The sequence below is a fragment of the Prionailurus viverrinus genome, chromosome B3 (assembly GCF_022837055.1).
Source record: "Prionailurus viverrinus isolate Anna chromosome B3, UM_Priviv_1.0, whole genome shotgun sequence".
Lineage (NCBI taxonomy): Eukaryota > Metazoa > Chordata > Mammalia > Carnivora > Felidae > Prionailurus > Prionailurus viverrinus.
Window position 1 is genome coordinate 111,366,493 of NC_062566.1, and position 23,919 is coordinate 111,390,411.

General features: G+C 51.1%; 1 protein-coding gene across 3 annotated transcripts in view; it reads left to right on the forward strand.

Annotated features, from left to right (window-relative positions):
* SMOC1 (SPARC related modular calcium binding 1) overlaps positions 1–23,919 on the forward strand; it is a 159,068-nt gene that overhangs the window by 123,777 nt on the left and 11,372 nt on the right. For all 3 annotated transcript variants that reach the window (XM_047863683.1, XM_047863684.1, XM_047863685.1), the window contains exons 7-10: positions 764–844; positions 16,767–16,959; positions 17,535–17,617; positions 17,803–17,908. In XM_047863683.1, coding sequence (XP_047719639.1) covers positions 764–844; positions 16,767–16,959; positions 17,535–17,617; positions 17,803–17,908 — 463 coding nt within the window. The remainder of the gene's footprint in view (positions 1–763; positions 845–16,766; positions 16,960–17,534; positions 17,618–17,802; positions 17,909–23,919) is intronic.

The following is a 23,919-nucleotide window of genomic DNA, read 5'->3' on the forward strand; positions in this document are numbered from 1 at the left end:
CAAATCTCCTGGATTATTGGCAGGTCTGGGATCCTGGGGGATCAGGTGGGAGGTGGAGACCGTGTCACCTTGGGAGATCGTCCCAACAATCCCACTGAAGACTTCATGACTCTAAAGTTGATCAGGGTTCTCCTGGTTCCCATACCACTTGTCCACTGAGCGACCCAAGCCCTGAAGGCCCTAGAGGTTCCCCCAAGCTCTCTGGATGGAGGGATTCAGCCTCTGTTCAGTGAGAATCCATTAGGAAAGGTATTGATGCACACGTTGGACTCATCACTTTCCTTCCCATGTGGAACAGAGTCTCAGCAAGCTGAAATCTGTTGTGGCTCAGCCGTTTCCTCCAAAATGGTCTCTGTGGTTTGTTTGGCATTCGTTTGTTGATTTATCCCCTTTAAATCTTCTTCCAGGGAAGCAGCTGAGAGAGACTTGGCTGGGCCCATGCTCCTCACCTCCTGGGATAATATTTTTATTCCTGGATGGAGCGGCTCAGCGCCTCTGGACTTAGACCACTCTGCCTCTGAGTATGGGAGGCCCTCGTTGGCTCCTATGAGCTGGCGGGTAGAGGAGCTTCCTTACTGAGAAGGGAGAGGGCATTGGGACAAAGTGGATGTGGAATGAGGGAGAAATCTCCAAGCCTTGATGCCCCAGCCTTCAGAAAAAGCTCCTGAAGTCTGGGGGCTGCACTACAAGTTATCTACTCCCTTTGCCCAGACTTTATTTTCTCCCTTCTTCTTCTTCTTCTTCTTTTTTTTTTTTTTTTCAGAAATTACGGCCCCCACTCTATGGATTAAGCACTTGGTAATCAAGGACTCCAAACTGAACAACACCAATGTAAGAAATTCAGGTAAATGATCTGCCTGGGATTGTATACATGACGATTCGCCTGTGGTTGCCCTGTGGTTACTCCACAACTACCTGTTGTGTGGGCTTGGGCAAGTCCTTTAACCTGTCTTATCTTCAATTTCTACAGCTATAAAATGAGATTAGACGAGTTAATCCCCTCCAATTTTAATTTTCTTCAGTTAGTATGTCAGGGATCGTCTTTCATGAGTATTTGATCCTTTTAGCAAAAAAATCTTTTGACTACATGTTTTAATACTTTCAAGTGGCTCTTTATATGCCAGGCAGAGAATTTTTAAAAATGGCCTGGCATGGAAAATTTGGACTTCAAGCCATAAGAGACTCGCTTCTGTGCGTTTTTTAAGGCTCAAAATGGCTGCTTACAGTCATGTATTTTCTGATATGATCTTTTGAGGGTCTTATGAGTGGTCAAGTTTTGGTGCTGGCTGAACCCCTTGTGGAAAGGTGATAATTTTTGAAGGGTGATTAGATTTGTAGGACTCACTTGTAGAGTTCATTGATCATCAATGAAGACAAAAGCAATAAAGTTCATCTACCATCAGTAAAGACCAGAAGTCCACCAACAGGAAAATGTATTAACAAACCCAATCTGTATCTCTATCATGGGGAAATCATCCTTCTTTTAGCCTAAGACCTCATTGTGAGAAATGCCCCTCTGCATAATTTATGCCTGGTTGGTGAATTTCATTTCAGCCATATCATTTTTTCCCTATGGATATCAAGGTCTGTAAACAAAAGACACATCCCTTTGAACTGATGGGCAGAGTTTTACAAGACCATTAATTAATGAGTGGGCTCTCATTGGCCCCCTTTAGGTTTATCTGTATGCCAGCTTTGTCCTAAAGGTGGTAGTGGGGAAACTTGAGTGCATGAAGTGAGTTAGCCCATGAGGTAGATCCGTACAGCATTGGTTGATTTTCTCTGTGACTTGGGCTGCATGTGTTTGGTTCCCTTTTTTTTTTTTTTTAATTTTTTTTAATGTTTTATTTATTTTTGAGGGAGACAGAGACAGAATGCTAATGGGTTAGGGGCAGAGAGAGACGGAGATACAGAATCCGAAGCAGGCTCCAGGCCCTGAGCTGTAAGCACAGGTCATGACCTGAGCCGAAGTCAGACGCTCAACCTACTGAGCCACCCAGGCGCCCCTCTGGTTCCCTTTTTTTATCAAAGATGGAGGTATGGGATGGTGGGGTGGGAAGAAGACCTTGTGAATCCTGTGGGCCAGAGTCTTTGACACCATCGTGCCATGGTTAAAGCATAGACGTTGGAATCGGCAAAACCTGCATTCGCTTCCTGGCTCCGACACTAGTGAGTGACCCAGTCAAGGCACATAATCCCCCCCTGAGCCTCAGTTCTCATCTGGGATTATGATCTTTCCCTCAGGGGACTGTGGTTAAAGGTTAGCTGAGTTACTGTCTGTGTGGAACTTAACCAGTGCCTGGCTAAGTGATAGTAAGTGCAGGATAAACAGTAAGTACCTATCTTTGTTATTCTCATCATCATGGTAGGTAGGGAACAATGGAAATATTAATGATACTGCTTACTGCGAGAATCTCTCAATCAGGAAAGAATTTGTGACTGTCATTGTGAGCAAAAGCTTCTTTGCAGAACCTTTTCCCTCCTCCCCTCTTGCTGTCAGGCAAATATAAGTCAAAGAGAGGTGGTTTTGGTGCCTGTGGTACCTCACTGGAAGTGACAGAAAGCAGTTTGCTGGCCTTTGGCATATGGGAATGAAATAGAAGCATTTGGATGCGAATGTGTGCCTGGGGGTGTCTTTTTTGTGGGTTTTGGCCCCTCTCATAGACCAGGCAGAAGGAAGGGCCATGCCTCCTGAGATGTTTCCCAGCGTGCCCAGGGAAGCCTGACTCAGCCCAGGCCAGGTCTGTAGGTTTGTCCGATACCAAAGCCCATGCTGTTGCCATTACAAGGTTTACCACCTTCTACGTACAAATGAGCCCCTACCCTGGCCCACAAAAGTCAGACCTCTCATTTGTGAGAGCGTGCACTAGAACAGAATGTTAACGCTCGGCAAAGGTTCATGTTGGGGGGTGGGGGGTGCTGGGCAGGGCTACGTAAGCTGCCCAGAGCTCCTGGGCTGAGTCAGGCTTCCCTGGGCATGTTGGGAAACATCTCAGGAGGCATGGCCCTTCCTTCTGCCTGGTCTATGAGAGGGGCCAAAAACCACAAAAAAGACACCCCCAGGCACACATTCGCATCCAAATGCTTCTATTTCATTCCTATATGCCAAAGGCCAGCAAACTGCTTCTTGTAAAGGGTCAGCCAGATAGTAAACATTTTAGGTTTTGCAGGCCAGACAGTCTGTCACCTATTCAACTCTACTGTCACAGCACAAAAACGGCCATAGACAATATGTAAATAAATGGGATAGCATAGACCTGGCTTCCAGTGCTAGCTTCCCGTGAGAGCTAAGTTCGAGGAAGTTCGTACGTGAAACAAAGTTATTAGCGCCTTGCAGGTTTTTCTGAGGATTCAACAACATATGAAATGCCTAACCCATGGTAGGTGTGTCATAAACGATTTAAAAAAGAATGGCTTCTCTGCTAGCCACCGGTCATGCTATTCCATTTGGTTTGTTGAGAAGTCAGATCTACCTTAATGATAACGCATCTCTGGGGTGCTGGCTCTGCTATGGACTGGAGCCTCTGGGTCAAGCCCCCGAGGCAGGTTCCCCGTCAGAGTTTGCCAGAAGATTCTGGGTTAGGTGAGCTTCAGCCCCCACCTCTGGGGAGGGTGAAGTGGGCCTCAGAAGCCAGTCTAGGTGAGAGCTCTTCCCACTTGCTCTCGGAGGCAAGAAGGCCATCCCAGTTCCCTCTATACCCCAAACATCCGTCTTTCACACTCAGACCCTGTGACGCCAGGTTTGTTTTCTGGCCTGGGGACTGTTGATGTTGGAAAGGTTCCACGGGGCAGCTGAAGCTTTGCAATACCATGACGCACACGCCTGCAGACTTATCCTGTCTCCTTCTCTCCTCCTGGAGGTGTCGATCCTTGTTTTTAAGGCTTTGTCTTTTGTTCACCATGGTCAGTGTCGCCTGTTGAGTACTTGGCAGCCTCAGCGTTGACGGTTTTGCCTCTTCAGACTTCTGTCTCGGATCCTTGTCTCCGCTGTACCAGGAGCTCTCCCACTTTCAGGAGGACGATGTACCTGGCCAGCCAACGCCCTAGAACCTCAGAGCAGGTGTCTTCCCACCGATGAGTGTTGGCCAGAGACTCTGTTCTGCTTTTGTAAGAAAATACGAACTCTTGCGGAGTTTTTGGTATCAGAGGCTGGCTACTAAGGCATTTCTTGATATAACTAGAACTTAAAAGTCTTTTTAGTCATCTGCATTTTTATAGGAAAGAACGGAGAGATTAACGAAATGACGAAAACTAGGCTGTCTCATTCTCCGTCCCACACGCCATATCCCACGGCTTCTAATTTTACTGGGTGCAGACACTGTCCTACAGCTGTGATTTACAAAAGTCTCTCTCCCTCTTGATTTCCACCCCCCCACCCCCCACCCCCACCCCCCAGTATGACAAAATTCTGTGCTTTCTGGCCTGGGAAAATACTCTCAGGATGTATGGTCATGTGAGCCTTAACTCTTCTCTTGGAGCAGCATAGCAATGCCCTCAAGGCACACAGGCCCTTTCCCTCTGCCCCTACGTGGCTAGCTCTCGGGGCCACTGGTGGAGTCATTTGACTTCCCTTCTTCCTTATCCGTCTGTTTCGTTCCTTTATTGCCACCTTTCCTAGTTAACTTCTTTCACGATCTCATCTGGGATTTCAGGAAGGCCCTAGAACCTGGCACTGTGGGTGAAATCCAGAAGGACTCGCTTTTCCTCCCTTGCCTCTTTGTCCCGCACAGCTTCCTTCCGGGTGTCCCCGAAGGCAGCGGCCTGTGGAAACTCTGTCTCCGGGAGACAGAGCTGTCAGCAGGGACACAGGGTGGAAATGCGTTTCTTGTAAGTTTTGTCATGAAAACGACCCCATCTCCTCCTACGTGGGAGCGTTTGCCTAACTCACCATCCATGTCGCAGGTAAGGGGTTTGCAGCCCCCTGACGCTTACCTGCCAGTGTCAGTGTCAGAGCGTTGCTCCTCTGGGCCTGCTGTGGTCCCCTTGGCTGCATTTGGGATTGCTCCTTCCTCGCCAGGAAGCTCCTGCCGGGACAGCTGCTGTGACTGGGATGTGGGGTCACTGAGGCAATTGCACCTCCCGGCCGGATCCCCCACCCCCCAAAACCAGCACTCTTGGCCTGCCCAGAAACCGCGGGGTGATGTAATGACCTGAGGCCTGGAAAAATAAACAGCTCTCAGGGAAACCAGCGGTAGCCGTTGTGAGCAAATACCCCACAGCCACCTGGAACCTTGCACATGACGTGATTGGAAGGAAGAATGAGTAATCCGCTAACGTTAGCAGCCGAGGACGGGTCTGGACTTGTGAGCATTTAAAGTATCTATATAAAAACAAACCCTTGATGTTTATTTCTATAACTGGCCTCCTGGATGTCTGCCCATCTATCTTCTGCAGGTGTCTTGGCCACTCACGGCCAGTAGAAGGGAGCTGGGGACAGGGAAGGGTGGTCATCCCTATGGCTCTCTCCATAGCAACAAAGGCCTTTCTCAAGCTTTCCCTTTGCAGAGAGGAGCCATAAACACGTTTGCAGGCCCTAGAGAGCCCAGCCCCACAGTATATTATTGCCCTGTTTTCAAATTAGCTTTCCCTGTCTTGTTCCCTCACCCCCCGCATCTGCTTCAGACAGAGGGGTGCTGGGCGGAAGTATGACCAGCATCTATCTGGGACTTGCTCGAACAGCAAAGGTTTTTTCTGTAGGTGAGTCTGTATGCTTTTTGGTGTTGATAGCAAAACCATGCGCCCCAGCGTTTTCCTTTTGGCCTCTGCTGCTGAAAACCTGAACCCAGAGGTCCTGCTGAGGTATTGTAATTGGCTCTTTCCAGTTTACTAGAAGTCAAATACCATCTCTTCCCTGTCTGAGGATCCTCATTCTGTGTTTATTTGTAAAATGGCTTTGGAAGAAGTCAGGGTACATATCTTATAAGCACACTCATGCATTAGTGTTTTGGGAGATGAAGGGTGAAGTTATGATACTTTATTTGACAAAAGCTATCTCTCCCATCACCACTCCCCACCCCCCCCCACCCCCCCACCCCCGGCGTGGGCTCCCTCCTTCCTGTCTCGCCTGAAGTTTGATTTGCTAGCTCTTGCCCTTAAAGGACAGAGCTTGTCAGATCAAGGTCAATGAAGTTACTGAGCAAAACTAGAAAGAAGACAGCTTGCCCCTTCTCAGTACATGTCATTGCAAAACCACCGGGAAGCATTTCACATTCTTTTTGGTGGAAGGGTCATATGAGCTCCCGGAATGGCATGAGGCAGTTGAGATGGAGCCTTTTCTAAAATTTGAAGGGATATGAGTCAGTGATGCTTTGGGGGAAAAGTTAAAAAAAAAAAAAAAGTGCCTATATGCTATATTGGGACCATCCATCCTCGAAGAAATATCTTCCGTAGAATTTATATCTTGTTTTCCTCCACTCCTCAGTTTCTTCTGCGTGGGAAGGCAGAGGTCACTGCTTCCGACAATGGTGAGCCATGCCTGGCCATTTTGGGTTCCACAGAGAGAAATTATTTAGACAGGCTGGCTGGTTTGTAATTTTCCCTTACACGTCCTCACCCACGACATTTCATCCCAGCAACACGCCCTATTTACAGAGCCTACTGCAAACACCCGCGTGAGTAGGTGCCCTCAGCCAGTGTCAGGCATGTGGGACGGGCACGGTTACTTTTGTTCTGGAGACGGGGCCTCTGAGCCACAGCAGGTCAGGCAACGCAGAGTGACCCTGAGGGGGCTGAGTGGTGCAAAGGAGAACCTGAAAGCCCCGACAGTGCCCCTCACTTAACCCCTTCCTGGTGCTTGGGTTCACTGGGTGCCTCTCACTTAACCCCTTCCTGGTGCTTGGGTTCACTGGGACATGGGAGACTGAATGTCGATCAGGCAGCTGAGCTGTGGGGACCTGCACCCGATGTTGCCTAATTATAAAATTGTGGGCCAAGAGAGCGTATCTTTTTATTATTACTTTTTAATGTTTATTTATTTTTGAGAGAGAGAGAGAGAGAGAGAGAGACAGAACGTGAATGGGGAAGGGACAGAGACAGAATCCGAAGCAGGCTCCAGGCTCTGAGCTGTCAGCACAGAGCCCAGTGCGGGGCTCGAACTCATGAACCGTGAGATCATGACCCGAGACAAAGTCAGCCACTTCACTGACTGAGGCACCCAGGCGCCCCACCCCCCGCTTCATTTTAAATGACAGAAAGGAGCTCAGGCTGGTTGAGGGCCTTGTTCAGGGTCACAGGCCCATCAACAACTGCTGTGTGCCAAGGCCTCTGCCTGGTGCTAAGGGGAAGAAATACAAGGGGTGTCTAAGGAAGGAGCCGACTGTCGAGCGATGGGGTCCCAGAGGGAGGGGGGCAGTGGTGCCCTCCACTCCAGTGGAGGGAAATGTTCCGTCACTGATACTGTTTTGAGTTGCTGGGATGGCGATCATAAAAGGCAGACTGATTCTTAGTTCTATTATTATATTTTTTAGTTTGCCTACAGCCAGCGTGCCCCTTTATTGCCTGCATTGGGGAAGACTGTGCCCACTACCCACCCTTGATCCATCCCTGAAGGCTAACTGCAGAGACTAGTTATTCATGAGGATGGGTCAGGAAGCCCAGGTTCCCTCCACATTGGCTGAGGACACTCCTCCCTTACACCAGCTAAGACCTTAGGCCATTTATCAACTGACTCTGGGACCAGGTGAGATGCTTGACATACACTATTTCATCACAGCCTCACAGTGACCCTGTGAGATCGCTATCGTTACCCTATTTTCCCAGGTAAGGAAGCTGGGACTTAGAGAGCTGAAGGAAACTGCCCAAGGTCACAGAGATAACACGTGGTAGAGGCTGGTCCATCTGACCCCAGAGCCCATGCCCTTGGCCACCATGCTGCACTGCATCTGTTACAGCCGTTGTTGACTCCCATGAAATGGCGACGGAGCCTTCTACGTGCCAGGCCCTGGTGACGTGTGCAGGATGGGAGTTCTAGGCCCTTGCTCTCGCTTTCAGCCTTGCCAAGAAGCCCGGGTGTCCCCACACTGGCTCCTCTGACTGCCCTGTGTTCCCTCTGGCATTTGGGAATGGCTGTCCCGCTGAGGATTCATGCCACCATCACTTCTAATGGGCCAGAGCTAAAGAGCATCTCTTGGCCAGTGAGTCCCTCAGAAGGGGTGCCCTCCTCCAGAGAAGGGGTCCAAAGTCCATCTGCAGGTTAAGATTGGGTGATGATATCATTTTTACTTCCTTTGGCCGCCCACTCCATGGGGAAAATGGTCTTTAGATTAAAGAGATGGGGGCACCCATTCCAGTGGAAGAGGTGACTATTTTAAATTTGTGCCTGCTTGGTTTCTGTTCTCCCCACTCCCACCTCTACTTGATACACACCTGAACACGGTTTTAGGGGTTTGACTCAATTCTGTTTGTCAGTGAGTCTGCTGCTTCTCGCCTGGGCCTCTCCTGTGGGCTTGTCCTTTTCTAGGCCTCTGGTCTGTCCTCTGTTCTGACGGGAGCCCTGGGCGATAGTTCTGCGCGTCCCCCTCCCCTCCAGAGGGTGCTTAGGTCCCTGGATGACTCAGACTCGGGAACTGGCGATGGCCACATGGCAGGTCAGTGTGGGGTGTGATGCAAGGGTCCACGGTGGAAGGGTGGAGCCAGCACAGCACACGATGCTTGGAAGAATGGTCCCCCGGGGGGCTGCTTGGCCCTTCCTGTGAAAAAGTGCGAAGTCTACAAGTAAGAAAAATAACTTCTTCACATAGTTGGCTTGAAACCATAGGTGCTAAAACGCTGTGTGGCCGAGTCAACAAAAAAGGGCCTGTTCCATGACGTTCCATAAATCTCTCCTGAAGAGTATGGGCTCCAGCGGCATCTCCTCCCCCGGAGACCACATCTCTGGCCCTTCAACACCAGGAAGGTCAGTGCCTTCGGACCTGGGCCCACCTGCCCCTCCTCTCGTGTCTTCGGTCCCCTCCTCAGCAGCGCACGTGACTCCCACCCTCACACGCTGACTCAGAGAAGCCCGAGGCAGGAGCCACGCGATTTCTTCCGCCTCTGGAATTTCATGTTGTGATTGAGGAAAGGTTGTTTTTCACAGCACGGTTTGTTATTTTGGGTTATCGTTCAGCATTTCATTCATTTTTGATAAGAAGCTAGGTGGGCGTGCGGTGTTTGAAGGGGTTTCAGGATAATTGCAGGCGACACCACGCTAGTGTTTTCCTTAATGTTCTTGGCCTGGTGGGACGGTTCCTTTCGCAGCGAAGCATAAATAAGTTCCTCTCACTTTCCAGGCGGGTAACCTCTTGCTGATTTGTTCCCCCCCAAGAAAATCCAATGCTTGATAGTCTGAGGGTTGAGTGTAGCATTTTCCAGGATGAGTTAAGGGGACAGGCATTCTCTTCTCAGCCTCTGTGGTCTCATCCCCACCGTTTGGCATTTACTCAACAATGGGTGGCCCCGTCTCTGAAATGTCAGGCTGGAGCAGAATTCCGCGGCTGGAGAGTGCATTGCAGGGATTCCAGCAGTACGGGGGCTCCTGGACGAAATCCTCTTTATGTGTCCTTTAAATGGAGACTCCATGGCTCTGCTACGAAGGAGGAGCTGGGGGCCGGGGGTGGGGATGAGGAAGGGGGGAGAAAGGCTGCCATTAGGCCTCGCTCTCGGGAACGTACAGAGCTGGCAAGTCACAGCCCCAAGGGTAAGGGCTACGGGAGGCATCCTCAGTCCTAGACTCAGCACAGGGAGACTGCGCTCAAGCTTGGGGCCCTCAGGGAAAGTTCCAGGAATGGAGGAATGCCTGGGGTAAGGATAGGTTAAGATCTCAGGACTGGTTCTTCCTTCTTGCTATGTCTTCCAGAACTTTTCTGACCTCTCCATAGCGTGACATGGTGCCAGCACACAGCCAGTACGACGTTGGGAGAAATTGTGTCCACAGGGGCCCCTGACCTCCTCTGCATCCTCTCTGTGAGCCCTCATCTCGTGGGTCACTCAGGATCCCACGTTAGGTCCGAGACTCCAGGAGCCCCGTCCTCTCCCAGGACACTGCCCTCCACTCCATCAGCTTCCCACTTCCTTTTCTCTCAGATCAGCAGCCCTCCGTCAGGATGCCCTGAGCAGCTGCCCTTAATTAGCAACTGCACCTCCCCTGGGAGGAGAGCTTCTGGTTCTTTCTCCACGAATACTGCATCGTTCATCAAGGCACCTTCCCAGTGCACATTTCTATGGCCCATGGCCCTTCTCGGTGTGGTTTTCTGTAAGATTGGGGTTTTTTTCTTACTCTCATTTTTCATATGGACGTCACGATGGTTCATTTTGTAGGTGAACATGACTAGGCCGCAGTGCCCAGTTTCTACACTAGTAGACTAGTTCCTACACTCGTGTGGATGTTGCTGCAAAGTTATTTTTTAGATGAGATGAACACTTGCAATCAGTTGACTTTAAGTAAAGCAGATGACCCTTCATAACATGGGTGGGCCTCATCCAATCAGTTGAAGGTCTTAAAAGCAAAAACTGAGATTTCCTGAACAAAGGATTTTGCCTCCAGACTGTAGCATAGAAATCCTGCCTGAGTGTCCAGCCTCCTGGCCTGACCTATTGATTTTGGACTCAAGATTGTACCATTACTCCTACTTGAATTTCTAGCCTGCCCTGCGGATTTCACACTTGCCAGGTCCCCATGATCGTGTGAGCCAATGCTTTAAAATAAATATCTCTCTGCCTCTTCCGCTTTCTCTGTCTATATCTACATCTATCTATATCTATATATGGATGAATATACACACATATATAGATAGGTGGCTCTAAATGTAGACAGATCTAGATATCCGGATACAGATATAGATGTAGATGTAGGTCTGTTCTTGGTTCCGTGACTCTGTAGAACCCTGAATGTTACTGACCTGCCCTAATCACTGCCTTCTTCCTATTGCCTCCGTCACCCCTGCTCTTTCTCCAAAGAGTCCACGATGTGACTGGCTCACGGATCCCTGCTGACTCAGGTTACCCAGTGTCTTAGCTTTGCTGTCTGTCTCTTTCTTTAGCAGCTCCTCTTCTGGAAGGCAGCAACCGGAGAGAAAGCCCAGCCCAAGGACCTGAAACTTGAATCTTCTAATGTTTATGTTTGTTGGCCATTTTTGTTTAAAAAGGAAAAAAGTAAAGAAGAAAAAAAGAAAAAAAAATGATAAGGGAGAAAAAGTTCCCAGGACAAAAGGATAAACTCTGGGCTAAAATCAGGACTGGGGATTAGCCGAGGATTTAGGTTGTCCTCGCTCTCCTTTGCTCCTCATTACCACGAGTAATTGAGAAGCACAGGGGCAGGGGCCAGCCGAAGCAGACAGAGCGGTTCTCCATGCTTATCCTGTCTTGGCTGGACACAAAGAACCCATGCCCTGGGCCTGCAGACAGAGTTTAGGTTTGTCTGGTTCAGCCTAGTCTTTCCCTCTCCTCTACCCCTCCCTGCCACTCCCTCCCTGCTTCAGGCCTGCTTTGCTGTGGTGCGAGTATACATGGTGACAGAGAGGGCTGTGTGTTTTCTGGTGACAAGGGCCTGACCGTGTCCTCATTTCTTCCACGGGATACCGTTCTGTTGTATTTCTTCTCTCAGGCAGTCAGATGTTTGTGAGACTCAGAGCACCCATTGCCCGGTGGGGAGTGACCTGGCTCTCATCTCTCCTCCGTACCCTCCTGGGGTAGGATTGTAGTGGTGGGGCACGTGACTGTGTGACAATGTGTCATGTATCCGCGTGTCCCCTGGACAGCCCTGACTGCTCCTCTGTGCTGCTGATTACGGCTTGCAAGTGTTTGCCGATGGACCTGGTCCTTCTCATCACCATCAGGCCAGAACTTGTGATGTTGTCATCCTTCCCTGAACTTCGTTAAGCAGAGACGGAATGTTCTAGAGCAGGGGGCGTTTCCTTCTGGGGAGCTCCCTCTGAACCGAGGGTCAAGAAGAGATCCTTGAAGTAGACCCTTTGCCTTACATTAGTGCAAGGTGACTTCTTGGTACCTGGGAAGACTGAGAGTGGTGAATTTTAAGGTTCATTTGGGAGGTAACCCAAAAGGGCAGAGGGTGCCAGTGGCCCTAAGGATGGGGCTGGTTTCTGGGTCCTCAGACACAGAATGAGTTTATGTCCCTTGGCACCTACTGATTCGTATTTTCATGACTTCTGGAAAAGCACTGACTGGAGGAATAATCAATTGATCGATCTAATAGTGATCGATCGGCTGAAGGGTGTGGCGTACTTCTGCACTGGGTGTTCCAGCAATAGATGCTGGAATGTTTCTGTGCATTGGCTGGGTGGTTCCTTGACTGGCTCTGTCTGAACGCACTTCTGGACTCATCCAGCTGGAGGGTCCATGGGGCGGGAGCGGCCTCGATGATCAAGGTCACACATCTGTCAGTTGGTGCTGGCTGGGCACTGCGTCAGTCCTGTTTTCTTTCATATGCTTTTCATCCTCCAGTGGGCTGGACTGGCTTCCTTACATGGTAGCCTCAGGGCAGCTTCCAGGAAGGTGAAAGTTGAAACTGCAAGGCCCCTTAAGGCCTAGGCCTGGAAGTCACACACTGTCACCCCTACCCTTTCCATTCGTCAAAGCAAATCAGAGTCAACGTGGAGGGGTCTGCAAGAGGGCGCAGATACAGAGAGGTGCGATTCACTGGAACCATTTTCTAACCATCTGCCGCACCAAGGAAAATAAAAATATGGGTTAGAATAAAAATTAGATGAGCATGTGGCAGTGAGAGATGGTATTGAAGAGTGGACAGCATAGCCCGGGGGCAGGCTCCCTGGGCTGGATCCCCAGCTCTGCCATTTTCCGGTTGGATGACCTTGAGGAAACCATGCAGTCCGCCTGTGTTCCTGGGTCCTTTTCTGCTCGGTGAGGGTCATAGTGACCCCTGTCTTCAGGTTTGTGATGAGTTTGAAGTGAGTTCAAGTCAAGTGCCCAGTATCAAGCTTGGCACATGCTGAACACTCAGAGTGCGAGCTCTTAGTATTCATTTTGCTGTTCTGTGATGGCAGGCGAGTGGCAAATTTGGCTTTAAGTTTTCAGTTCCAGAGCAAAGTGGGCAAAAATCCTCGGGTGCAAGATGTGCAGTGTATTTAGGCTGAGAACAATCAGAGGTTCAGAAGACGCTGTGCTGTGTCCATGTGCAAGGATGTGATTTTACACACTTGGTTTTAAATGCAGCAGATTTGGGGTAGTCTGCAAAGTGACTGACCCGGAAGAGGTTCACACTAAAAAGAAATGCATTTTTCTCCCAGGGTAACCGATTAGAGGCAGTAACCTCTGTATAAAATTTCGCAAGACACAGGCTTGTCTGTCAGAAGCCCTTGACTGGGGTCCCAGCTCTCTTCCCTCTGGCTGAGCGCACTTGGGAAAATTCATGAATCCCTCCAAAGCTCAGCATCTTTGTCTACAAAATGGGCATAAAATAATGGTGCCCACCTCACACAGAAGGAGATTAAGCAAGCTGTCTTGTCACCTGGCACATATACTCAATGAATATTTGCTTTGACTGTTAGTATAAAGATGGTTTTAAGGGAGATTTTCTCTCTGTTGGAAGACAAATTCCCTGGGTACGCTTCACAGAGGGTTAGTGATTTATTATAAACCTCTCCTGTCTTTTTCTTAGAGGAGCATCTGGAATTTTCAGGGCCTGTCATAAAGTAATAAGCAAACAAGCAATAAACCCTACATTTGGCCTTCTCTCTAATTCCACGCTAGCCCCCATTTTTTCCAAATTAGCGAGCTTTATCACTTGTATGGTTTCTATTCTCCGTACCACTCAGTGCAGCCTCTATGGGAACTGGCTGGAAACATTTCAGAACAGCCTTCAAGGGCTTCCAGAAGACTGCCGACGGCCCCCAAACCACGGGGTCCCACCTTCTTAGATGGCTTCTCCCCACATTTCTGCAGTTCCAGGATCCCCGACGGTGTGAAGTCAGGTTATCATTCGCTCTGCCCCCCACTCTCTTTGCACCTCTCCCTTTCTGTCTGATTTATGGCTTTAGAATGTTGGCCCGGAGGACCTTAATTTAAAGCCTCTGTCAGAGGTTGTTACACGAACGTGGTGCCAGTAAAACTGTTTTTCTTTGGTTTTTGCTTCTCTGTCGCCTTTCCCGTGGCATGAAATATGAGGTCGGGAAATAAGGTAACCAAATTGGGGTTGGGGGAGGTATTGAGAAACTCTTGTGTAATCCCTAAAAGGGGCCATGGCTCCATCCCAGCCAGGGGCCAAAGCCAAAAATCTGGGTCTTCAAGCCAGCTTTATGTCTATGATAAACCAATCAGTTTATGTCTCTTACTTAAGCTGCCTCTAGAGGCTGTCCTGGTGGTAGTTCTAATCAGGTTTAGAATCCCTAGTCTAAAGTCTGTCAACTGTTTTAAACTTCTGTTCCTCCAGCCGAGGAGATCCTGTTTAGTTTTGTGTGTGTGTGTGTGTGTGTGTGTGTGTGTGTGTGTGTGTTTACATTATGAAAACAGTAGTATTCTTTTTCATTCTCCAAAATCAGAGTTATAGTTTAATAATGAACGTGCTCAGCATAGCTGCCTCCTGACCCTTAGATATTTTTTATGCCCCTAAGGAAACATCCCCCTCTCCCTCTCCCTGCAATGAGACTCAGTAGGCTATTGCTTTTCAGCGTTTCTCCTAGGAGTGAGACAAAGAATCTTTTCCCCGTTGTGTGACTTTTCTCTAAGACTGCTTTGGGCTGCTTCGCATCTCTGTGTCCACCTGCTTCGTTCAAGCATCTGTACTGCTCATTTGTCGATCGTTCACAGAGCCATTAATTCAGAGGTTTGGCTCCTTTAGAGTTGAGTTGCTGTTTTTTGGACCATTTGTGCTGTTCAGTGAGCAGCATGAATCTCCAGGTTGCTGGTACCAACTTCCTGGCTCTAAGAATGGTATTTTTTAAATTTTTTAAAAATGTTTATTTATTTTGAGAGAGAGAGAGAGAGAGAGAGAGCGCATGCGCACGAGTGAGGGAGGGGCAGAGAGAGAGAATCCCAAGCAGGCTCCACGCCATCAGCGTGGAGCCCGGTGCAGGGCTTGAACCCAAGAACGGTGAGATCATGGCCGGAGCAGATATCAAGAGTCAGTCGCCCAAGCGACTGAGCCACTCCGTGGCCCCTCTAAGAATGGTATTTTTATAATACACTGTGAAACTTCATGGGTCGCTCAAGACCATTCTTGTCATCTTCAAGAGGAAAGTTACAGACTCGTGTTTGTTAAAGAGATAATAAAGTAAATAAATAGACAAGAGGAGGGGCGCCTGGGTAGCTCAGTCGGTTGAGCTTCCGACTTCGGCTCAGGTCATGATCTCACGGTCTGTGAGCTCGAGCCCCGCGTCGGGCTCTGTGCTGACAGCTCAGAGCCTGGAGCCTGCTTCAGATTCTGTGTCTCCCTCTCTCTGACCCTCCCCCCTTCATGCTGTCTCTCTCCGTCTCAAAAATAAATAAACATTTTTTAAAAAATAGACAAGAGGAAATAATAGTACTCGGTTTATGACGTGATCTCTTTTATTGTAAAAAAACAAAACAAAAAAAAAAAAACAACCCAAACAACGAAGTAGGTGTGTGCGTATGTATTTTCATGTTGTATGTGCAAAAGAAAAGGTCTAGGAAAGGTAGTGTCTACCTTTGGTGGGATCATGGGTTTTTCAAAATTTTCTTTATACCAAGAAAGGAAACCCAGTGCTATTTATGTTTAATAATTAAAAGACAAAAGATGGGGCACCTGGGTGGTGCAGTCGGTTAAGCATCCGACTTCGGCCAGGTCATGATCTCGCGGTCCATGAGTTCGAGCCCCGCGTCAGGCTCTGGGCTGATGGCTCGGAGCCTGGAGCCTGTTTCCGATTCTGTGTCTCCCTCTCTCTCTGCCCCTCCCCCGTTCATGCTCTGTCTCTCTCTGTCCCAAAAATAAATAAACGTTGAAAAAAAAATTTTTTTTTAAAGACAAAAGAAAACACAGCAGCAACAACACAACAGGAAAGGGATATCAGGTTAGGCAGACTGTTGGGTGGAATTTTCAGGCCAGGGGCCTTGTGGGGCTGAGGCCCCCCCAAGCCGGCCTTGCCTGGCGAGGGGCACCGCACACAGCCTGGGCCCGGTTCGGGGACTCCGGGTTTGGCTGTAAGGCCGCCTTCGCGTGTTGCCCGAGGCTGCTGAGCGCAGACGCTTCCTGTGGGCGTTTCTCTCTCCCGCTGGATGGGGCAGTGTTGTGTCATCGGCTCAGGCCTGTCAAGCCTCCTGTTGGAGCCTGGGAAGGAGTGGGGATGGGCCCTGTCTCTGCTCCTCTTGGGCACTGAGCATCGCTTCTCCGAGGCTGGCGGCCGGGGCGCTGTCCTGCTGTGTCTGGGCTCGGGAGAGCATCCGCACACACAGGCGTTCCTGCGTCAGCTTGTCAGCTCCCAGGGGCCAGGCTCCTGCACCTCCAGGAGCCAGGAGACAGTGCATCAGCAGGAGCCACTCTGAAAACAGTCGGGGAAATTCCACCCCCGGGGGCAAACTGCCAATCGGATGAGGAACAGCCCTGCCGTCCAGGGCCGGCTTGTTGCGCGTGCGGTAGAACCTACTGGGTGTGAATGCTAATGAGCCCTGGCCGTGGAGAGGCTGCAGGCAGGTTCTGGGCCGCCAGCCCCCGCCACAGTGGGCCGGTCTGGGAGCCACAGCTCTCCGTGGTGATTCACCAGCCATCAGTTCCTTGGGGGCCGGGCTGGATCCTTACCCCAAAAGCAGTGGTGAGAAGCCACGGGAGGGAGCGCCCCCAAAGGCTGCATCTTCTCTTGCAGAGAAGGTCCATTCGTGTGACCAGGAGAGGCAGAGTGCCCTGGAAGAGGCCAGGCAGAATCCCCGGGAGGGCATCGTCATCCCTGAGTGCGCCCCCGGGGGCCTCTACAAGCCAGTGCAGTGCCACCAGTCCACTGGCTACTGCTGGTGTGTGCTAGTCGACACAGGGCGCCCACTGCCCGGGACCTCCACACGGTAAGCCCGCTCTGCCCCCCGCCCCCCGCCCCCAGCCCCCGAGGCCATCCTGCCCCTAGGGGGACCCTGGGGTAGGAGACCCAGCTCCCTGTTAGGCTAGGCTCGTGTTTCCCTCCTTTACCGGCCCGGCCCGGCGGGAATCAAGGCACGAGGAGAACATTTCTGCTCCTGGGCAGATTCGGTCCTGGTAGAAAGACCTGGGTCCCGGATTCCGGTAACAATTCTGTCCCTTCTTCGCTGGATGACCTCGGAAAAGGAGGTAACCTCTCCGAACTCCAGTTTACCGGCGAGAAGGTTATCGCCCCAAGTCCCTCGGTTCTGCGGATCCCAAAGATCCTGCGTGCAGACCTCAGGTGACTGAGGCACCGCTCTGCTTGAGTGGTTGCCATGCCATGCCTGAACACGCCTCTGGAAACATTGGTACTGGGATTGCCGGGTGGCTGCTGGACAGCACAGGCGCCATTCTGCTGCTGGCCCTGGGAATTCTAGGCTTAGTGACAACAGGGTGGTTGCGGCTGGCAGTGACACCAGTTCCCAGCCCCTCCTTACCCGCCCCCGTGTCTCTCTCCTCCCAGCTACGTGATGCCCAGCTGTGAGAGCGACGCCAGGGCCAAGAGTGCAGAGGTGGACGATCCCTTCAAGGACAGGGAGCTGCCAGGTGGGAGGAGAGGCTGCCCCTTGCTGGTCCCCTCACCTCTTTCTGTTCTTCCAATTCCCGTGGTGCAGAAGCAGCTCCCCTCCTCTGGCTCTGCTTCCCCTTCTGTAGGATGGAGTGGGGGGGGTGCTGGGTGGGGCATCACAGGGGCCCTGGGATCCGCCCTCAAATCTCACTTTATCTTTCAGGGTGCCCAGAAGGGAAGAAAATGGAATTTATCACCAGCCTCCTGGATGCCCTCACCACTGACATGGTGCAGGCCATTAACTCAGCAGCGCCTACTGGAGGTGGGAGGTGAGAACGTGAGTGGGATGCAGGCCCAGCCGGGGATGTGGGTGCCTGACTTTCCGGATGCTTCAGGAGGCTGGGAGAGGGGCTACGGGTTGGGTAGGGCAAGGACTGGTCCTGCCTTCTGCCAAAAGTCTTCCCACCCTCTCCCCTCCCTGTTCTTTGGGAATTGCTTTTCTCTGCCTTTTAGTTACCTGATTACAGGCAAGTTTAGGGATGTCTAGAGACTTCCAGCACCTTAGCCTCAGGAGTGGATGCACTGGGGTGAGAGTCCTGAATAGCAGGAAGGGGGAGGGGCATGTAACCGGGCAGTGAGGGCAGGGAGGGAGTACACAGCACTTGGTGATTTTTCTTCTCTTCTGAGAAGGCAGGAATCACGTGCCTTTTTGGCTTCCTGAGAACCCCAAGGGCTCTGGGCAGTGGGATTGGACATCGCCATATCCAAATCCAACTTAATTCAGCAGCTGATACGCTGGCTGAGGCAGTCCTGACATGAGGCTCAAATGCACACACTCCCCAGTGACCAGCATCCCAGGCCTCACTAGTTGGGCCCATTAGGTCAGTGGTTGGGGCACGCACGCATGTATCCACCCACCCATCCACACATTTAGCACCTGTTGAACAAGCACTGGTCTAAGGAGTAGGAACCCAGGGATGTGAGGCATGTTCATGTCCGCAAAGTATGCAGCTTAGTGGGGATACTTGCAAATTGCGTGGTCAGTGCCAGAATAAGGTGGAAGAACAGAAAAGGGTTTGCTAACTCAGTCCGGAGGAATCAGAAAGGCTTCCTGGAGGAGGTGATAGCTGAGCTGAGTTTTGAAAGACAAGTAGGACTTAGCCAGTGAAGGAAGGAAAACCACCCCAGGAAAAGGGAAAGAACACTGTGGCTCCAAGAAAGGGCACACCCATCGTCCAGTATGGCTGGGCTGGGCTGGAGGGGGTGAGGAGGAGAGGAGAGCAGCGACAGATGAGACAGAAGAGACGGCCAGGGACCAGGAAGCCAGAGGGGAGGCACAGAAGGGGTGTGTGTTGGGGAGGGGGGCGTCGGGCTCCTACAGCAGTGGAGGAAGTACCCATGTTGGCAGGGACGGGCACCTGTCTCTGAGCTCTGAGGCCCAGTTCCTCCGCATCTGCCCAGAGACAGAGCTGTCATCAGCAAGGCAAGGAGTGCCACCACGGTGGCAGGTCCAGGCTCCAGGCCTGGGGAGAGGCCCCGGCGTAGCCGCCTTGCCGGCGATCCGCAGGAGCACAGGGTGTGTGTCTAGCGTAGGGAACCAGGACCGCAAGCTCAGGGGTGCTGCATCCTGCGGCAGGCGAGGGTGGCTGTCCGGAAGACCCAGTTTTAGGTCACGTCCAAGTGAACGCAGAGGTTGCCTCCTGGTTGCCACTCTTGGAAGGTGCTGGTCTGGTGCACTTCCTCTCAGCAGCCCCGTGTGAGCTCTCAGGCTGGTTTCTGGGTTTGCACACCCTGTGGATGACATCAGGCCTCCCCAGGGGGGACACAGCATTGAGCCTGAGAAGATGGAGACAGGGTCTGATAGGCTGGGAGATGGGAACAGCTTGGAGGCAGCCGACGGTGCTCAGCGACTGGGCATTTAAAATAGAGAGGACTGTATCCATTTCTCCAAGAAGAGGGGGCAGGGGAGTTTGTGGAAGCATATTCAGTATTTATTGCCTTTGTTACTCATGCTCGGAATGTGAAAAATGCCTGTCGTTTCATGCAAAAATTGGGATGAGATATTTATTAGAAGAAAATGGAGAGGCACCTGGGTGGCTCAGTCGGTTAAGCGTCCGACTTCAGCTCAGGTCATGATCTTGTGCTTTGTGAGTTCGAGCCCCGTGTCAGGCTCTGTTGCTGACAGCTCAGAGCCTGGAGCCTGCTTCAGATTCTGTGTCTCCCTCCCTCTCTGCCCCTCCCATGCTCACGCTCTGTTTCGCTCTCTCTCAAAAATAAATAAACATTAAAAAAAAAAAAAAAGAAGAAAATGGAAAAAGTAAACTAAGGAGGGACATGGGCTTAAAACTTCCAGGTCTGAGTGTTTCCCATCCACAACCACCTGGGGCTGCTGGCTCTGACCAGCCACTTGGGGAGCCTGCCCGGTGCTTTCTCCGCACTCCAGAGAAGACAAGACTTCAAATTTCTCCCACTTGCTTCCTTGGGAGCCCAGTCCAGCTTCCGAGCATGGGTCTTGCCTCGGCCCCAGGCAGACTGAGGGTGCCAGGAAAGTACCAGATCCGGCTGGGTCCTGGGCCAGTGAGTGAGGTGTCCATGGAGGTCAAAGGCACAGGTAGGTCCCCCTGGCCAGGCGGCATCAGGACTGATGCCTTGCCTTCAAATCACAGGTTGCAGGGATCTTTACAGAAAATAAAAACTAAGAAGTTTACAGTGTTTTTAATACCAGTTTTTAATACCAACGTATCCTTAGGGAAGAGATTTTTCTTTTTCTTTTTAAAAACCTTCTCTTTTAGGTGTAATTTAGAGTGGGGAGAAGATTAAAAAAGGATTCTTTTCCTAAACACATTTTTCACGTTAAGCTCATATTATGCCAAAACTGGGTTTGGTGTTGATGAGAATGAAAAGTTTGAAATGCATTTGGTAACTGTGTTACCTGGAGGCTGGACTTGTAATCAAAAGACACACCACATGAACCAAGAAATAGTTTAGAAATCCGGGAGGAGAGTTGGGGGCCGGGGGGTGTGGCAGGAATTGGGGAATGCAGGAAGAAAGAGCAGCATTTACATGAGGAGGCCACGGCCAGGGGTAGCAGGTTCTCCAGGTTTTAAGCTGTAGCTCCCACCTGAACTGGCCCTGCAAGGAGGGTCTCACTGGCCGTGTCCCAGCTGCTGGTCCTTCTCAGTCCCTCAAACAAGCCTTGAAGAACCCTCCAGGTTTCTGCCTGCCCCAGGACCTCCATGCAAGCTGCTGCTGCAGCCTGGAATATGAGGCCCCATCCTCCTGTGATTGGTCCCGACTGTCCATTTAAATGTCAACTTCTTAGCAACCAACCCATCTAAAGGGGCTGCCAGTCACCCTCTGTCACCACACCTCTTTTTAACTCCTCAGCCAGGCACTTACCCTAGCTGGTATTTTGCTGGCTTGTTTATTTATTGTCTGGCTTACCCTACTTAATGAAATTTTAAGTTCTATGGAGAAGGAGCATTATCTGTCTTCTTCCCTGCTGCGTTCCTAGAACTCAAAATAATCCTTGGCACATAGGAGAGGTGCAATAAATATTTGCTGAATGAATAAACAGCTAGAAGGATGGGTAGATAGATGGGTAGATCCCTATGTGATACAGAGAGACAAGTCTTGATAAGGCCTCTTGATCCTTATCCCGCACATCAGAGGGTTCACCAACTACTGGAAGACCAAGAGGCCAAATCTAGCCATCAAATTCACCATGGTCCTTCTTTGTCCCTACAGCACCCTGGATGGGCCCAAGAGACTTGGGGCCCCATGTGGAGAGACCCTGGCCAGGCACTCTTCTATGATAAAAGAGCAAAGGCACGGGGCAGCTGGAGGCTGGGGAGCACAGCTAGAGTAGGGCTGTTGAAGAGAATTCAGGGATCCAGGCTGGGTTTTGGCCTCTGCTCTGAATTCTGGCAGAATTGGGATCATAGGCACAGAAGACTGAAGTCAGGGAAGGCACATCTGATCCCTCCTACATCCTCTCAGGGTCTGGCAATTAAAGCTGGACATCAGCTGGGGCCAGTGGGAAGAAGGGACAAAGAAGTCATGTCTCCCCCCCTCCCCGCAACGTAACACCTGTCAGGCCTACAGATTCTGGCTTCGCACCAACTCTTAACATTTCCATTCTTCCCTGGTATAAGCTCTGGGTCGGGTTCCGGGGACGAAGTCATGGTCGCTGCCTGGAGGGGCTTCCGATCTGATCGAGAGAAGGGGTATAGAATCACAGGATTGCACTATGAGGTCAGTGGGGTAATAGAGGCAGAGAGAGTGCTGGGGGGCTTCAGGGGCAGGAGGGCACGTGAGGGAAGACTTTATATATGAGATGATACTTCACCTGAGCGACATCTTCGTGAACGAAGGGGTAATGCCCCAACCTAGATGGACCAGGGCAAAGAGGCCCTCGGCGTAATGAGGCAGGGCCTGTGCAAGGAGTTGTAAGAAGTGTGCCTTAAATCTGGGAGGCAGGCAGAAGGTGGGGCTGTGGATTGGGGCAGAGACCAGGTCACGCCAGGCCTTGTGATTCACGCCAAGTGCAGGACAATGCCCATGATTAGGTGAGCTTTTTTTTTTAATATTTATTTATTTTTGAGAGAGAGAGAGTACAAGTGGGGGAAGAGCAGAGAGAGAGGGAGACACAGAATCTGAAGCAGGCTCCAGTCTCTGAGCTGTCAGCACAGAGCCTGACATGGGGCTCGAACTCAAACGGTGAGGTTATGACCTTAGCCAAAGTCGGACGCTTAACCGACTGAGCCACCCAGGTGCCCCATGAGCATTTTTGAAGAATCATCCTGAAGGCCATAGGGAAGCTGGATGGGAAGAGAGCAAGACGGGCTGGGAGGATTCCAGCCATCATCAGAGCGATAGGCGAGGGGGAGCCCCACTACAGCTATGGGGGAAGGGATGGTTTTCTGAAGCTTTAGCAGTGAAAGTAATCAGATTTGAAGACTTATTAGTGATCGGACATGGCATGGAGGGAGATGTCTGCTTCCTTTTCTGGGCTTCCAGCCTCATTTGGGGGGCGAGGTGGGGGGGGGGCGGTCCTGCCCAAATCTAAGAATAGGCAAAGTAGAACAGGGTGTCCATAGAAACATCCGTGGTTAGTACATGGGAGGGGCAGCCTGCAAGTATCATTCAAGGATAGCAGTTCTCAATGAAAGTTTGCAGGATGATTGAATTATCCTCATGCTCCTTCCTTCCAGGGCTCTAGGAGGTGAGCTCCTCCTGAGATCAGCCCTCCCATGGCACCCATTAGCATTCATCAGACCCAAAGGAAAAGTTCTGAGATCCCAGCTGGCAGTCTTCTCAAGCAGGGGAGCCCTCTCCTTTTTCCATCTAGCCCCAGAGAACGTGAACTTTCCGGGGAGGTGGGATGGGCTGCGTGAGCCTTCTGGCCCCTCATGCGGTCCCCCACGGAGAGACCATCTGTACTGTGGCTTCCTCCTTCCTGCCTAGCGTGGTTACTTGTTGATGGCCTTGTAAGGCAAAGTGTGGAATATGGCTGACTCGGCGTTTCCCAGCCCCACCCCCCTGCACAGCTGGCAGGGCTCGGACCCCACTCCAGATGGGGCTCCGTTGGTCTGCTTGGCTTGGCCAGTGCTTCCAGGCCGTCCCGCCTCACCTTCTTTAAAACTGCTTGGGACAGCAGAACAAGGCCCAAGATCCTGGCCAAAGCAACTTTTCTTGTGGCAAATGGGCTGGCTCTCCAGCTGTGCATTGCAGCCAAGGCCTGGCAGAGTGAGGATGCAGAAGCAAAACTGAATGCAGGAGAAGGGCAGCACCTGTCACCTCTGAATTTGGGAGAACAGTCAGTGTGGCCAGGGAGGCACCCAGCTCTAGTGTGTTTCATCATCCCTGGAGGTCAAAGTCAACAGGACAGCCACCAAAACAGCCCAGAGACAGAGCGGACACCAGTCTTGGGATTTGTTTTTCCAAAATCTAGAATTCGGTATCATTTGGGTGTGACCTGCCACACCATCTCCAAGGATGCTTAGATAACTCTACACACCCAGTGAGCCCTTTTAGTAGAGTAGAACCTCACCTGTAGGGAGGCCCATGGCATGGACCAGCGCTGTTAGGTCATTTAAGGAACCGTTACACCCTCTGATGTAGGGTCCCCAGCCCTTGCCTGATGAGCAGATTTGAATCCCAACAGTCCCAGTCTCCAGCAGGGGTTGTGTGTACACATGTGAGAGAAAGGTTGGAGGTCTGATGCCAGCGGAAGGAAGCCTAGAGCTGGGAGGGCAAGTTCCCAGTGTTTTTAAAGGATACTTCTAGAAGGCCGCAGGAGCTGGAGGGATCGGGGGGGGGTATGGCTTTGAGGGCAGGG